At 46.1% G+C, this 17,413-nt stretch overlaps 1 protein-coding gene across 1 annotated transcript in view; it reads right to left on the reverse strand.

Annotated features, from left to right (window-relative positions):
- The window catches only part of LOC104275614 (calcium-binding protein 8), a 63,566-nt gene extending 46,708 nt beyond the window's left edge, over window positions 1-16,858 (reverse strand). The window contains exons 1-2 of the mRNA XM_009871614.1: window positions 16,789-16,858; window positions 9,045-9,188 (exon numbers count right to left, since the gene is read on the reverse strand). Of these exons, the coding sequence (XP_009869916.1) occupies window positions 9,045-9,188; window positions 16,789-16,858 (214 nt within the window). The remainder of the gene's footprint in view (window positions 1-9,044; window positions 9,189-16,788) is intronic.
- Window positions 16,859-17,413: the final 555 nt, after the last annotated feature.

Raw genomic sequence — 17,413 nt, forward strand, 5'->3', positions numbered from 1 at the left:
AATCGCTGGGCCCCACTTCATGTCCAACATCCACTTCTGCCAAGCACACCAAAGACAAAAGAGTTGCAGCTAAGAGCAGCTGGAAAACCAAGCTCTTTTCCAGTTCTCCCAGACAGCGCAGCAGCAGAGAAATCTCCTTTGGATCTGCCTGCCCAGGCAAGGGGTGTCTGCACCTCTGAAAAATGTCCATTAGCTCCTCTAATGGGATGCAGAAAAAGGAAAAGCACTACAAATAAAGAATCCTGTAAAACTATCACCGTACTCCCAGGGAGCAAATTCTGGGTTGGACATGCATGTTTTGGGGAGCCAAAGGAGCCTCTAGCACTTTTGAAAGGGGGATTTACTCTCCTAAGCTACTTGCCTTTGACCCTAATGCATTCATTTTTGGTCTTGCTTCCAGATCTCCAGGCCAAGGAGATTTCGAAGTGCGATTAGTGGCTCTTGCTGGAGGTGCCGTACTTGACCGGTATATACGAGCTGAACACAGAAAATCACAACTGTCTCTCTAAGCTGATGGGCTTTCAGCTCCAGCCCAAGGATTTCATCTTGCCTCAGAGCTCTTGACTTTAACAAAGGGGAGAAGGGAAGGTTGTGTTTGCTGGAGGACGTTTAGCAGGAAACACGCAAGCGTTTGAGGGCAGGCAGAGCTCTGCAGTCACCTTGGCAGGGCACCAAAGAGGGCAACCGCAGCACAGAATACCCCAGCTGCACTCAGAATCACAGAATAACAGAATGTTAGGGGTTGGAAGGGACCTTGAAAGAAGTCTCACACCAAGTCAAGCTCCATCCCTGTGTCCTGAGCCCCATCCTGCCTTTCTCTTGGTACATTTGTCCAGATTCCACAGCATCTACCACCAGCAATGGTTCACCCAGGTTGGATGTGCTGGACAGGGGAAATTGCAGCAAACCACCCCCAGACCACGTAGGACCTGGAAGAGGAGAGAGGGATCGGGATGAGCTGGGACAGCAAATCCCCACGTCCCAGCAGCGTAGGCTCTTGCCAGCTCTCCTGCCAGAACTCTTCTCCTTTGAAGAAATAATGAAATGCTCAGAGGAGCAGCAGCATGAACCCATCTCACCCTCCATCCCGTGGGAAAGCCCCGACCCTCACCCTTCAGTCGACTGCTGTCTGTCCAAAAGTCTCCCGTCGGAGTGGCTCCCTTGGAGGACACAATTAAATATTCATCGGGCTGGAGAAAGACAGAGCAGGAGAGAGAAAGAGAGGGGGGAAAACGTGCATGGATTGCAGCGCCTATAGCCAAGGGCAGAGACTTACACTTGGTTTTCAGAGCCTTGTGCATTAAACTGGATGATCTGGCCTCACTGTTTCCTAAAGAAGCCTTTTTTCCTGGTGAGTCTCGGTATAATGAGGTCTTCCCTCCTCCTTAAAAGCTTCTTGTCATGGCGCTAAAATGAGGTACACATTTAAACAGAGATGAAGATCTGCTGTGTGTAGACTGATAAGTATTCACGCGTTTTTTTCTCTTCAGTTTGACCTCCAGAGTGCAGCTAGGTGATATATTTAAAGTTAATGAGCTAGTCTTTTGCAGCTTGGGTCCCAGGCACACACAACACTCTGTTTATTTTTATTCTCTTAATAGCTAGCTGCAGTGACTCTCCGTCCTGGTCTGTGTCATTGTTTGTGCCCATAAAGTAACCTGTGCAGCAATAACACAGTCTGGTGAGGGCTCTTGCTGCTGCGCCTTGAAATGATGCAGCGGATGTGAACAGAAAAGCTCCAGCCGCATGATATTTCCCAGACAAGTATTTCACTTTCGGAGACTTTAAGGTCAGAGGAGAACAGCCTGATCACTAGCCTGACCCTTTCCCCAGCACGACCCAGAGACTTTCTGCTTAATTACAGCCTCAATCCATAACTTCAAGGAGAACTAGTGGAAGTCTTTCATAAAACTTTCGACTTTGAAAATGGTTTTAATTATAAACATCCATGATATGGGCTGAGATTAAGAGAGAAAACTCCCCTACAACACAGACACAGCTATTTTCCAGTGGGGAAACTGAGGCATGGAGCATCACCTTCCCGGGTGTTACCAGACCTCACCCTCCACGGTAACCCACAAGTGTCACCAATAGACGTGCAACAAGCATCTCTTATTTCCAAAGAGAAACTCCTCTAGGAGTTTCTGCCCCAGAGCCATCTGCAAAGAGTCTCTATTTCCTAACAAGACTTATACATGAAAAATACCATTTCTTGTTTCTCTTGCCCCTTGGGAACAGTGGGGGCATATCCATCAGCCAGTGTTTTACTGTTCACAAGCTCTGCCCAAAGTTTTAGTGACTTTTTGGAGGGAAAACTCCACTGGAGCTCAAGGAAAGGGTGAAACATCTCCACTGGAGCCCACTCCATCCCTTAAGAGTGCCTCCATGTTCCGTGTTTTTGGGAGTGGCTGGGTGGAGCTGGCTGCTCTGGTTCAATGGCAACTACGCAGAAAAGAGCCGCAAATTGTACAGAAGTATGTTCCTGCAGGAGGGAACTTCCATGGGGTCTGAAAGGCTCAAGGAGAGCCCAGAAAGACAGAGCCAGGGGTGACATCCATCCAACATTGAGAAAAGGACCTTGAGAGTTACTCATTTTGACAGTCTGTTGGCTTGTCTTGAAGAGGGGATGGTTGCAGAGGATTTGTTTGCTTTCCCATTAAAAAATAAATTAAAAAAGAATCTATTAACTCCCCATGTTTGTCCAAGGGGAGCCTGTCTAGGAGCTGACCTGGGAGGCAGTGATTGAAGAGGACTGAGGGGGCTCTGCCTCCGCGGTGCCGGGTGCGACGCATCCCCCGCAAGCACTAAACCAAGTGGGACACTGGCAGTGCTTGCCTAGAAGAGAAGCCCAACAAAAACGATGACTGCAGTAAACCAAAACAATATCCACCAGACACCCGCCAAGCAGCGTGTGGCTGTGGGAAGCCACAGGATGCCCCAATTACCATCCCCGTTACCAGCCCAATGACTATTGGGAACAGCCCCACAGAGCCCCCGCTGCCCCTCGGCCCCCAGAGCATCCCCCTCGGCAAAGGCACCGGCTTTGCTTTGCCACCCTTTGCAGAACCCTCGCGTCTTGCGAGTTGCAAGCGCTTAAGCCCTCTGTCAAAAGGCTCAAGCAGAGCAAAATCACCCCCTCGACTACCCAGGACTTTAATTATTTTTTCTTCCCTGGCCCTAGGAGTAGCAGGAGAGCTCTGTGTGCGTCGCAGCAGCTATCAGACAGCTTGGCACAACTTTTGAGACAAGCAGCAAGTCACAGGCTCATTAAAACAGAAGAATATGTGCGTTCCCTGGGGCATACGAGTTCTGTGAGACCAAAAGCATATTACCAGGAATGCTGGATTTTAAGGAATAAACAAAACTAGGATAAAGCTAGGATGCAAATAAATTACCTGCATGAGGCAGATCACAGCTGGCACACTGTGTTTTACAGAGGATTCTGCCCCACTGGAGCACAGGGTGGGCAGGTTTTAGGGAGGGAATTGCAAATCCCTGTTTTGTCTTGCCCTGTCTATTCAACAGGGCTGCACTGTGCCATCCAGGCACTGCTTCGAAGGCAGAATTGGATATTACTTATGAATCTCTTCCCGGTACTGAGCTGCGATTCTGACTAGCTTCACCAGCAACAATAATTACTCTTCCTCCTTTCCAGCGAGAACACACAATACGATAATCTCCATTTTACAAATCAGAGCAGACATGAAGAAAGTGGCCTCTATAAATAAAGACAAGTCTTATCAAATCCATCTCACCAAGTTTCTCAGCTCAGCAACACACTTTAAAGGACGACCAGGCTGAAATGTTGCTAGATCATTTCTCACATATAAAAATCAGAGGTCTTTGAGTACAGAGGAGAAAGCCAAAGTCTGTAAAAACCTGTCCATGCTTTTCCTATTAACTCTGCATTTTAAACACAGAAACCATTTCTGGTCTACCGCCAGCAGCCTGGGTTATTTTACACAGTTTCTTGTTGAAATGTTGAAATACAAGGAATTATCGATGGTGGTAAAGTGGGGGGCGGGGAAACACCAAAAAAACCCAACAACAAACAAGAAAGAGAGAGCGAGAGACAAGAGAAAGAGGTAAAATATTTTCAACTTGTGACTGTCACCGTTGCCCCACACAGGGCAGTGCAAGCTGACCTTCTGGACAGAAGTAAACCTTTGGTCATGCGGCATCTCAGAGCAACAAACTCACCTTCTGGAGGCCACAAAGAAAGTTCCGCACTTGATTTTTAGAAGAGAGATTTATTCTCTCCCAGATCTCCTAGTACAGGTCCTTCAGCTGTTCCCATCCCAACGACACAGCATTCATGTCCCAGCCAGTGGAGCACCCAAATCTGATGTCCCTTGCAAGAGCAAGCAAACAGAAGCAACATCTGCGTGCAACCCCTGATCCAACAGCAGCACGACAGCAGCGTGGAGACCTGACTTTCAGGGACACCATGCACTGACACTGTCCCTTGATGCCGTGCATGTATGTCACCGTTGCTTATTCCCTTTCCAAAGGGGATCACGGCAAGCGTGTGTATGTCTCGCCGGATGGAGCAGCACCTGAGCAGCGCAGCTTCTGCGTGCAAAGCTTAAGAAGACAGTAAATCTGCAGAACCCCATTGCAACCATGGGGCTGCCCAAAGCTGGCTGAACCTCAGAAGTCCCACAGGGGAAAGCTGCAGAGCTTCAAACTCTTTTTTTTTGCCACGGTCACCTTCAATAGCTTACTGGGTTGGGGTTTTTTTCCCCTCCTCAATTTCCTGCTCCACAAAGAACCATTGCAAAGCAGCTTGGGAATATGCAGAATTTTAAGCTGGAGTTTCTTTCCCCTGTTTTTTTTTTACTTCTCATAAGGATGTCATAGCTATATTTTCGCTACTACTGCTGATGCATCACATAATGTGATAAAAGCTAACAGGTAGCTTGCTCATACGCTGATAAAACCAGCTCATCTTTTGCTTGATCAAAGTATTTCCAATTTGTACTATAATAAACAATTTGACAAGCTGAGGTCTTTTTTCTCCCTTCTTGTGTTAGCCTAAAGTTATTTTTCCAGAGTACTGAAAACCAGCTGCTCCTCTAATTAGTACACTGGGTGCTTATTTTATTCCTCAGATAAAAGTGTCTTATGTTGTAACGAAACAGTTTGACACTTAAGCCACACATTCATCTATTTTATTGTGAAAGTCTGGCTTAAGGAGTAGGCATCCCAGATAAGGCAACACATTGAATGTGCCATTTTTTCTGCATTTTTATTAGCATTACTGCCAATTGGAAGAATCTACAAATAATTTCTTTTCCAGCACATAAATATACAAAATACTTTACCTTCCACATACTGGCAGAACATTTCAGGTCATTCTCCAGATTACAGACAGAACTGTATGCACCTCTCATAGCCTGCAGTGTTTACGTTCATGCGATACCTAATTATGTCTAAGAACAAAAGCAAATGAAGGGTACAGACTAAGGTAAGATTTGGTCTCTATTTCCAGACCAAAAGCAAACAGTATGTCCCTATAAGGCACAGCACACTGGATAGATGCCCAATTATACTGAACAACCTTCTGCTGGTGTACAGTGACTGCACCACTATCAAGATGTAAGAAAGCTCTGACCTAATGTGAATCTCATGCTCTGACGGGGGACAGAATCACCATTCCTTACCTCCCAAGAGGCATTTTTTTCACAGAAAACCCATTTTCCTTCTGTTCTATTTTGGTATTTTCTTCTCCCCCATCACAGCAATGCCACAGCATCTTCTGGTAGTCCATAAAAGGGTCCTTCTGATGATTTTTAAGATTGCTCTTGAGACCTTGAAACACCTTTGCTGTGCCATGGCACTGAAGCCCAGCAGAAAAGTAACTCAAACCTCTTCCTGCACCATGGGCTTCACGACATGGGACACTCGTGCAATCCCCTCCTGCCTCTCTGAGCCCTGGAGGACATTTGGATGTTTTCAAGCATCCTCAGCATCACCCCATGACATTCTCTGCGGGCAAACCCACTCGGTGCACTCATTTCCACCCTGTCGAAGCCAGGGATGCTGTCACCTGTGAAGGAAGGCTGATGGTAGCACTCATGAGCCATGGAGGCATTAAGAGCGATATGACACCCGTGAAGAGTTCCTGGGCAAAATCCAAGTGGTGCAATTGCCATTTTCACTGAAGTTCAAGCAGTATCTTCTACCTAACTACATTTTGCCTTCAAATGCAATGAATTATGAAATGCACCTTCACTTCTGCTCTGATCTGGAGGCTCACTCTGTGTTACTGAACAACCCCAGGAGCAACTGTCCTTGGGTATCTCTGGAGCTGATCCCTGCATTATTCACTGAGCTCAGTGAGATCCTTTGTGGCAGAAGGTGACATACAGGTGTGAAATGCTCTTGTCATATCAGTTCATGCTCAGCCACAAAACCACTCCAGCTTACATTGCGTGTGGGCCTCTTAAAACTTGTTTTGTCAAACCCAGCGATCCTGCTCGCACAGCGCGAATGTCTCCCCAGCCTGACCTAGACAGGGCTGAGCTTCCCTCTGAGTCCTCACAGAAAACAGGGTTTGCAATGAAAACCAAATTCAGACCAGCTCTGGTTGCTCTCTGTTCGAAGCCCATCAGTTAAATAAGCCATGGCAGACACAGCCACTCTGCCATCCTGCGATGGGAATGCACTCCCAAGGTAATTTCTGATGAAAACCATATGTCTGCCCTAGGTCTGTTCAGGCTGGTTCGGATTAAATATAAACCACTGCCAATTGTATTACCTCATTATCAGCAGACACTGGCAGCAGCCTGGCGTGGAGAAATGGACGTCTGGCTATGCTACCTGTCGGCACATTGTCACTCCTGTCAGGTGCCAAGAGATGTGCGGAAGGATCGCCGCCTCCCCTCTGGCTTTTCTCACTAAAGGAGACTCCTTTCTGAATGTGGCCTCGCATCTACCCGAGCTTCCCACCCAGCTGATGCTTAGACAAAGACGTGGAAAAATTTGGCAGCCCTCAAGAGGAGTGTATGGGAAGGAGGGTAAGGCTGTCCTGGGGAGCACAGGGCACGACTGATGTTCCCAGGAGCTTTCCTGGGTTCAAGCCTTGCTACCAAACGATGCTCATGCACAGTGGGAGAGGAAGGAGGAAGTTATTGCTGGATCTCACTACATATTTCAAGGAAAAAAACAGAAAAAAATGAAGAGAATCCATCAGAGAAAAAGTAGCCATAAGCCATATAATGTTAATTCAAGCCATACAGCATTAATTTAATTTGCAGGCAAAGTAATCCTTTCATATAACATTCCCCCATTTGCTCAGTGCCTAAGGAATTTCCCATCACCCATTGTCTTTTTTTTTAATGTATGGCCCATTTGACCTTCAAATAATACAGACTTGTGTCCAGCCCCCAAATGCTGTGCTCAAAATATTTCTGCAACTGGCAGCTGAGATATCAGAACAACAAAAAGACCCAGTATAACCAGACTGTACCTTTGGAGCTGCTGGAACTGTTGAGTTGGAAGAGGTGGAGGATCACCTCCCATCTCCGCAGAAAACACTCTGAACTTTCTGCAAAGTCTCAAACAGGAATTTAACACTTTCCATATGCAGCCCATTACTCTGCATTTTAACTCCACCTCTCCGATTACTGGTCCCTGCACACTAGGAGTGTACACGAAAGAGTGCCAAAGTCTCAAGTCTGTGAGACTGAGAGTCAAGGAAGAACTGGAGATTAATCAAAACTGAAAGCCAAGTCCACAGCACTCTTTTTCCAAAAAAGCACACTGTTTCTCTAAAAGACCCCATGAATTGGCACCATGCTGAGTCTGGCCTTTGCAAAACCTAAACAGAAATCACCCGGTTTGCTAGGAAAGGCCAGCAGAACATAACAAGGTGCAAACAATAATTCTTGGATAGAACACTTTTAAAAGCAATGGGATTCTCCTTTTCTTTTCTTCTAGGAACCAGATCATTTCAACAACTGATCTTCTCTATCTGCCTGGCTTTGCATCACTTTGTCTCCCTGTCTAGGGGAGATGCTGAACACCCTCGAGCAGTCTGACAGCCTCTTCCTCACTTTCCCTGCCCAGTTGTGGAGTGTAGCTCATGGGGACATTCGACTTGGATGGCTCCAGGAGGGTAGGAGAGTTTCACTCCCACCGCTACTGTCTGCCCCAGTCTCCCCAAAGATGCTGGTGTCGCATCAGCTTGCCAAGCTTCCCCCTTCAGACCAGGGCAGCACTCTGGTTTGACATGATTTCATCAAACTCTGCACAGCAGAAGATCAGATTCACACCTCAGCTTTCCTGCACATTTCAGGCACCAGGAAATTCTCCTTTCCTGCTCTGGCCAAGGACATTTTAAAGACAGCCTGCTCACTGTGATCAGCAATGATTGTAGCTTTGTAGCAGTTAAAAAAGTCGTCCCCCCCTGGCTCCAGCATCCTGGTGCTGCATTTCTCTCTTTCTGTTAGTGGTGGGTTCTGTTTCTTTTATTACCTCTTAGCAATCGTTTGCCTAGCTCTCACAGCAGGACTTTGCTCAAATTATTCCATCCTTCTAAACTTCTTCAAAAACCACCAACACTTCATTATAACACAGCACAGCTCCCATTCAAAGCATCTTTTACTCACAAAGAGCAGTGAGGCCACAGGACCGGGCAGCTCTACTTGGCTGGGTGCTCAGGTCAACCCCCAGTAAGCATCACTGGGCCGACAGTGCACAGGAAGGCACAGAGAAAGGTTACAACAGTCTTGCAAAGGACTGTTTGCAGCTTTGCAGAGAAAGGTTGCAAGAGCTGATCTGTTTTCACTCAGCTGTTATCAGCTGGCCAAATAAAATATCTCCCTTGTGTGGGTTGCCAGAGAGGCACGTTTATCTACAGGGGGGTGACGGCTCATAGTCATCTGCCCTTTCCTTGCTGTGGTGAAAGGCAAAGTTCCACTGCTTCCTCTCCAGACCTTCCCTGGATGTCATAAATTACTTGAGCCAAAACCATGGGCTGCAATGCACTGGGAAAGCCTCCCATGACCAGTAGCAGAGAAGAACCAACTGCGAGGTCTTACCATCCATGTCAAGGCGTTGCATGATAATCGCCAGCTCCACCTCACTGGGCATGTATCCCAGGGAACGCATTGCCATGCCCAGCTCCTGCTTGGATATAAAGCCATTCCCATCCCTGTCCAGCACCCGGAAAGCTTCACGGATTTCTGTAAAGGAGAAGGAAGAAGAAAGGAGTTGTTATGGCCAAGGAGTCCCTGGTCCACGCATCTCTACACACAGGACACAGAAGCAGCATATATTGCCTTTCCTAGTGTTAATGATGCATATTTCATCACTTTGAGTCAGTATAATCGTATGTTCATACACACATATGTACTTGTGTGCATACAATCACACATGCAGATAGTTAAACACATCAGTATCCACACTCTTGCTGCCTATCCTCTGTGCTAAATATTGCAAAATTATTTATTCATTACACAATGAACTCTGTTTCTTTCAGCAGCACCTGAATGTGCTCAAGTGTCATTTAGATGTGGTGTTGGGTGATATGATTTAGGGGTGAACTTGTAGCGTTAATGGTTGGACTCAATGATCCCAAGGGTCTTTTCCAACCTGAATTGAATTGTTCTATGATTCTACAAAAAAAAAACAAAGAAACCTGTCCTGGACTGCTGTGGGTGAACAATCCTCATCCTCAGTAAAATCTCCCTGCATACAGCTGCACAGCAAACCCCAGCCCCAGACGCTTCTCCAGCAGCCCTTCTCCAAGCCTCTCAGCACGTCTGCAAGGCGCGGGCAGACCCAGGTCTAACTTCCTCCAACAAAACTACATGACCAGGAATGACTAGGTGCTGCCTGCCTCCTCTGCAGGGTATGGAGCTCTGCAGACAAAGCCTGGATGCACACGTTCTCCCTTGTCTGATAAATGCAGATGTACATCTTTTATCCATACCCGGGCAATTTCCATCTCTCACTCCTCTTCACAGCTTTTCTCTAATTTATAACTGTTTTACAGCAATAAACAGCCTCAGATCAATAAAAACGCTGACAGCATTAAAGAAATCATTTCCATCATTCTTCCTCAGGCTGGCTCAGCTTCTGACATCTGACTTTGTTTTGCTTTTTGATTTTGGCATATCCCCTTCCACCCTTTAACAGCCGCTCTCTGCTCGTGCAGCACACCAAGGACACCTGTGCATCCGCCACCTCCACGGCTCCGCGTGATTCCTGCTCCTCAACTTGAAGACTCACCACCAGGCTCCCCAGATCCGGCTTTGCAAATGCCCCACAGAGAGATTTTAACATTTTAGCCAGCTGAGAACCTTGAAAGGGCTTGGCTGGAGGTGCAGAGAGAAAGCAGTGCTGATTTCTTAGTTCTGGTTCAACTGTTTTTGCACCATGCTGTGGAAAGGAAAACACACGGTGCTTCATTATCTCTCTTTGGGGACTGAGGATATATGAAAAACCAGGATACTGGGACCCGTTGCAACTGGGCTTAGAGGATTTTAATCTTCACATGAAAGCATTTCATTGGAGAAGTGGGAGAGAAAATTCAAAAAAAAAGGGGGGGGAGGAACCTAATTAAAAAATACTATATTCTCTAACAGATTGGATGGAAGTTCAGCCAGCCCTGAGTAGTTCCGACATCAAGCCTCGGACAAGAAAACATCCCCAGTCCTGCCATGCACTGCCAGCCTGTGCCCTCCCTCTGCTCCCAAGGGTAAGAAAGGCATCAGTCCCCAGCAGCGGGGCCACATGAAAGGTGTCGGGTGGTCCTTGGTCCTCCTGGGAAAAGCCGTGAGTGTCATAACCCACCAGGAAATGGTTTCAGTGATGTCTCTGCTCACAGGTTATTTAAAGCTTTACAATTCAAAGGCTGCTTCCCAATCACCTCACATCAAAGTTCACCACCTCCCTTGACAACACTGGAGCGTTTGCAAAGTCTGCTCTGATTTCCATGGGGTGATTTCTGCCATCTGCAATACCCTGGTGATGGGCCAGGGCACCTCCATGACCTACTGCTTAATTCTCACCATAGCTGTGGTTATCACAATGAGATATGATCCATTTTTAATCCAACCAAAGAGCCCACTAATGCAAAAAAGGGAAGATCCTATTAATTCAAATGAATATCGGGCCAGAACTGTAATATCTACACTCCGGGTTTAGGGATGCATCAGCTGTGGCTTCTTTAAACTTAAATGCTTCACCTTGTCTCCCTGCCAGCCCAAGCTGGTGTGAGCTCAGTCATATGAAAAGATGGTGAGGCTGTTCAAAGCAAGCTCGACTGGAAGGATCGGTACATAAAGGAAAGAGCCTTTGGAGTAGGACGAATCCCATTAGACGTTGCCAGCTGTAGTGAAATCTATTTTCATACACTGTGCTGAAAGCTAAAGTGCAGTAAATATTACATTGAAATCAATTAATTTTAAAATAAACTTTTGACAGCTGAAGACGAAAGAACTAAAAATATTGCAGGGAGCTGAGAAAGTATTTTAGAAAATAAGACAGGAGTCTACCTTCAGAAAAGTTTACACGCGAGCTAGACTGATCCAAATTACCTGAATAAATCGCATCTGTACGAGGGTTCTACTGTGGGATATCTGAATGCCAGAAGCTAGTGAGTATCCTCCCCAGATACACTGATTTCAGACGGTACATTTAGCAGCACTGCAACCTTTGAGCCTCGATCAGAGGAGAAAACCCCACATATCTGGGGTCCGGCTCTTACACACTTCTCAGAAACTTGAACTTTTGACCAAGCCTGAAACATCCTCCACACATCAACTTCTGACACTAAGTGGAGTTTTTTCTTCACTCATCACTTTATAAATACCACTTGTGCAGAGGTATATTTGAAGAGCTATTTATAGGCTGAACACACTGTACACGAAGCAGCTATGACCTCAGTTGGTGCCTCCTCTTTATCTCTACATGTAACACCACCTCCTTATCAGCTTTTCTTTATAGTGATGCTTTCTCCTCCGACGTACTAATGGGTGCTGTCCTGCACAGACCTCAGGGTGTGATCCACTTGATGCTTGAGCATCCTTCCCAAATGCAGCCCCACCAGATCTCGCTGGCAGTGATGCCAAAGAGCTGGTCCCAAACAGAGGTCCACGAACCTGTGGCACCCTGGCTGGCCCCTACCTTTATTTCCAGCTGTTAAATTTCATTACCCAAAGCTAAAAATACATCAGCACTTTCCCCATATGACTTTCCCAAGGAAGTCGCCATGGCAACTGATGCTCCTGGCCCAGAACTGGGAGCAGATGTGGTCCATGGAGTGAAGCTCTCAGCAAAAACATTGCCAGAGCTTGGGAGAAACTTTGAGACTTCTTCCATGTTGTCTGCAAGCTGCTCTGCATAGGGATGCTTTACCCTGATCAGGAAAAGCAGAGCCCTGTTTTGTCTTTAAAAGAAAGAGTAAAGATAACAGGGGGAGAAGCTGTTAAAGTGATGCTGCCCCAGCAGCTGCCTCTCCCAAGTCTCTCCAAGCTGCCCAGCTTGGATGGCAGCAAAGCCTCTACACCCAACCCAGCATGCACAGTCAGATTACACCTTCCCTGAGGTGTTAGCACAGTATTTGTTCCCCTTTCCACTATATAATATCTCCTTTTACTCTCAGATGCAGGCAGTTGACACAGAACTATATTAAAGGATAAAAGCCAAAAAAAAGAAGAGAGAACATGAAAGAATCTGAGAATTTTGCAGGTGGTGGCACTGGCCTGAGCCTCAGGAAACGTCGCTTCTTCTCAAGGAGCCCAGGCTAGGACCTGTAGTGCTCTTCCCCATGTCTCGGGTTCTCCAGCCCCCGGGAACAGCGATACTGCTCCTTTGTACAAGTTGGTTTCAACATAAAAATGCTCACCCAACAGCTGGTGACTATCAGCAGTGCTAAGCCATCCCAGAATTAATTCAAACAGCACCAGCAAGCAACGCTGCCACAGAGAAAGAGACTTTGTCAGATGGACCATACCTGATGCTTAATGCTCAACATTGTTCAAGGGAATGAGGGCAGATAAGGGATCAGCATCTGGCCCCATCCTAACTTCTTTGTTAACAGTCTCAGAGGGGGAGCAGCCACAACATCAATTAAATTCCCAAATGATACACGCCTGGGAAGAATGGGCGGGACAAAAATTGCAGCAAGGAGGAAGGAGGGCTGTGCGAACCTATTGAGATTTGGGAGCAGAAAGGTCCTCACCTGAGCGGTGCCAAGGCAGGTGTGGTGAGCTGCATTTGTAGGCACATTTCTCAGGAATGTTTAGCCCGATGTTTTTCCCCAGGTGAAGAATTATGTTCCATGGGAGACAAGAGCTCAGCAATCACTTCTCAGAGTTATCTAACCATCCAAAAGCTGGCTTTTAATTCATTCCCCCTCTTCCCTCACATTTAACCACTGCACCTCCCAGTGTCCCTGTTACGGAGCCCGTGCCCGTCCGATTGTCTCCACACTCCTCTGGGAAGAAAGAAAGGAAGAATCGGGGGAAAGGATGGCTTTTTCCATTACCTTTCTGAAGGCCACAAGCAAGATAAATGTCAGAGTCAGACCTAACATCCAGCCTAGCAGGTGGTTAAGTCTTTCCACCTGCATCCAGAACAGACATCCTCACCCCCTCGCTCCAGCCCTTCTCCCTGCCCCGGGGCATCAGGAGCCTGACCTTGTGCTCCCTTCCCTGGCTCGTCCCTTCTCCATGTTCAGTAGCAGGTTTATTTACAAATGATTTCCCTCTGACTGGTAACTAGAGGCAACCATCATTATTTTTGTTTTGCTTCCTCAATGAGAATGAATCATGATTCTCTGGGAAATAAATTCAGCCTGAGCCACCAGTGTCCACCAGCTACCCTCGGGTGCTGCAGATGGTTTCAGGTTATATCTCTGGGTAGAAATATCACCATAATAAATTCTGTAATTACACTGTAACCGTGTCCTAACAGCACGGTAATTACAATCAGAGTCGTATATGTTTATTTTCAGTAGTGTGATAAGAAAAGAAATACCACCACCCCAAAACTCACAAGTCATCTCATTCTTAATTGCAGGTCTGGGCACCAAAGTACAAACTGAATGATCTAAAAGCAGCAAGTATCATGTCCTTGAGTGAACTGTTAAGTGAGTCTCATAACTACTACGTCTGTTTAAAAAAAACAAATGGAAATTTCCATCCCTCCATCTGCTATCTTACGCTTGTTGTTTTTTTTTGCTGCAAACTACACCAAAGTGTTGGAATAACTGCATTTTTCATCTAATTGAAAGGCACACACCCATCCACCCCCAATATACTCCAACTGAAAGCACCGAAATATTTCACTTGGTTATTCTCAATCTCAGTAAAACAGTTCAGCATTCCCAGATCAAACTCTTGCACTGCAACCTGGGGACGCATCTACCTGAACGGCTGCAGCTTTTTGCCGAGGCTCAGACACCAAGTCCTGTCAGCATCATCAAACCCACGCAAGGACCAAGGCTGCAGCTGGAAATGGGGTGTAAACACCCGGGTTGGACAGTGGCCTCGATGCCACTCGGATGGACACAGCTGTGTCGAGCGGGCAAAGCAAACTGTCAACTTGACCAAGTGTCTCAGCTGAAAAGGTCTGCCTTCAAAACTAAGTGCCTCCTCTTTTCTTTCCTTAGAGGCACTTCTTCATGAATAATTTGGCAGAATTTTTTACTTTTTTCCCCTTCCCCAGTGAAAAAAAAATAAATTGTGGAAATGACATTTCCCACGGTTCTGTTCCCAACCACATTTAACACTTGCCAAGCTCCTATTACCATATAAACACACAACATTAGGGCGATCAGCTGCTACTGCACTCTTAAATGGAAGCTCTTAGTGCAGGTAACGGGCTCTGGATTGGGAATACTTGAGGATATTTACTCCGAGGGCAGGCAGCACTCAATTGCTCCTTCGCAGGGGGCTGCTCCGTGAGCGTGAGCGCATCCTTTTGGTGCTTGCCGGAGCCCTGCAACAGCGCCGGGAGCCAGCGGGGAAGCACCATGCTGAAAGGCATCTGTCAGAAGAATCCAGCAAAACCAGCAGCTTTCATTCTTCCCTCTACATTTCCCTACCGTGGCCAGAATTTCATCCTGGAGACAAGCAGGGCTCCTCTTCAGCTCCTCCCGACGCCAAAGGAAGGATGTGTTGGGTTGGAGATGCTGGGATGTGGCCCTCACCATCACATAATGGAGAAAAATTGAGTTTCCAGTGCCTGAATAGGTACAGGCTGATCCCGAGTGGTGAGGGATGAACTCTGAACGAAAACAAGGAGGAGGGGATGCAGATGGCAAAGCTACCGGGTGAGAGAAAAGCAGAGGTTGGTTTGTGGAGGAGCTGTGATTGCCACCTGCAGTGCACTGAGGAGGGCAGGAAGATTGAGGGGACATAGCAGGGACAGAGAAAAGCTATTTTGGGTGAAAAGCAGTATTGGTCTAAGAAAAATGGATATAAGAAAATTTAGCCTCATGATTAGAAGAAAGTTTCAGAGGTAAGCAACGACTGCAGCATTTCAAGCTGGGGCTGCCTTAGAAAAGGGAATATGAAGAGAAAAATAAGAGGAAAAAGAAAAAAGGAAAAAATAAAAACAAAGAAAAAATTTTAAAAGGGCAAAGAAAAAAGGGAAAAGGGAAAAGGAAAAAGGAAAAAAAGGAAAAAGGAAAAAGGAAAAAGAAAAAAAGAAAAAGGAAAAAGGAAAAAGGAAAAAGCAATTCCCAGCAGTGGAAGAAGGTCACTACTATGAAAGATAAATGTGAGACATGTGCTACAACTTTTGTTTACAACTTAAGAAGAGGCTACTAAGGATGTCAATAAGAAGAGAGTAGATTTCCATTGTTTTCTAAAGAAACCTCAACCTTCTTTCACTAGCTTTTTTATCAGGAGAAAATCTTTATCCTTCCCTTGTCCTTTACATACAGGAGGCACAAAACATTCCCCCTCCAGTGACACTACACCTTTTCAGAGAACTTCACACAGAGTACGTATTCTCATGGGAACAGTAGAGCCACATAGAGAATTGCCTATTTTTTAAGCAGTCTAGACATAAACCTATAATATCTGGGAGCTGCTGATGTAGTTTATTGACATCAGTATTCAATTCATCATCAGAAGTGAAACATTTGCTGGACATAAATAGATAATGAGCTTAGGACCCTACCCTGGAGCATATCGGAGAATGAGAGTGATTTGATTCAAGATTGCTTAGGGACGGCTCACATTAATGTTGAAGAGATAATGGCTATCCATCTTTTTCTTTTTTTTTTAATACATATCATTTGCATCCTGTACTGATTTACTGCTAGATCAGTCTTCCTGCATTTCTTACCAATATGAGGGTTTCAGCCTGCAGTCTTGCCTGGCAATAACCACATAGAAAATATAACCTTGCCCATCATTTGTAGCTCTTTAGTGGCTCAATTAGACTTGGAGCATTTCTCTGTCGGAAATTTACTGCCCAATATTCAAACATAGGTACCTGCCATTTAGAATAATGTCCTCAGAGCAACTGTGCACAGACCCATTTGTTACGAGCACCTCAAACACCCAGAGAGCCGGCTCTGACAAAGATGATAAGTTGGCATCCTTCTTCCCATGCCAAATCGACCCTGGAGTCAGGACAGGCAGTACCTGCGGCAAGTTTTACTGGAGTTCATTTGCTTTCCCAGTCCTTCTGCCTTTAATTAACTTCCACGTGGTTAACCAGTGGCACATTAAACTTGATATGTCCTTACTATGGTTATACTAAGGAACAGAGAAGCATCACAGTCCCTGATAGTGGCTGCTCAGGATTTATAAGTCCACACACCTCCAAGTCCACAGTGCGATATTGCTCGTTTCTTTTCTACCGACTCCTCCAGGAGCTGCACCTTCCGCATTCCCCTAGTCCCTTTCCGCTCAGCAGATTTATAACCTGGCTCATGGATTTATTCTCACCACTCATATCTCCAGGTGGGGACATCCAAGGTGAGAGACTGTCCCCTGGAAGGATAACACTACACGTAGGTTTTCATGCTTTTCAGTCCAAAGTTGCCTATTCCTGTGCATTTTCTGCTCCTTGAGTCCCAGAATCTACCCCATCTTGGAAAAAAGACATTTTTTCCTTAAAAGTCAAGGTGATTATAACATATAAATTGCTTCATTGAGAGCATATCTTGTGAACAGGGACTTGACAAAACAGATCTGACTTCAGTGCACCCTCTCCAGTTCTCCCTCTTCACCATTTCAAAGCTCAGAACTATGAGTTTCATCCTGCAAACCGCAATCCTGACTCAAAAGGAGGAAAAATGCAGAGCTAGCTCCATTTTGAAAAGAAACTTTCTGGGAACAACTCAATAATGCCAGAAACGATGTCTTGGTCCAAGTGCCAGAGACAGACTAATTTCACAGAATCACACAATGTTAGGGGTTGGAAGGGACCTCAAAAGGTCATA

This window comes from Apaloderma vittatum, unplaced genomic scaffold (assembly GCF_000703405.1).
Source record: "Apaloderma vittatum isolate BGI_N311 unplaced genomic scaffold, ASM70340v1 scaffold1196, whole genome shotgun sequence".
Taxonomy (NCBI): domain Eukaryota; kingdom Metazoa; phylum Chordata; class Aves; order Trogoniformes; family Trogonidae; genus Apaloderma; species Apaloderma vittatum.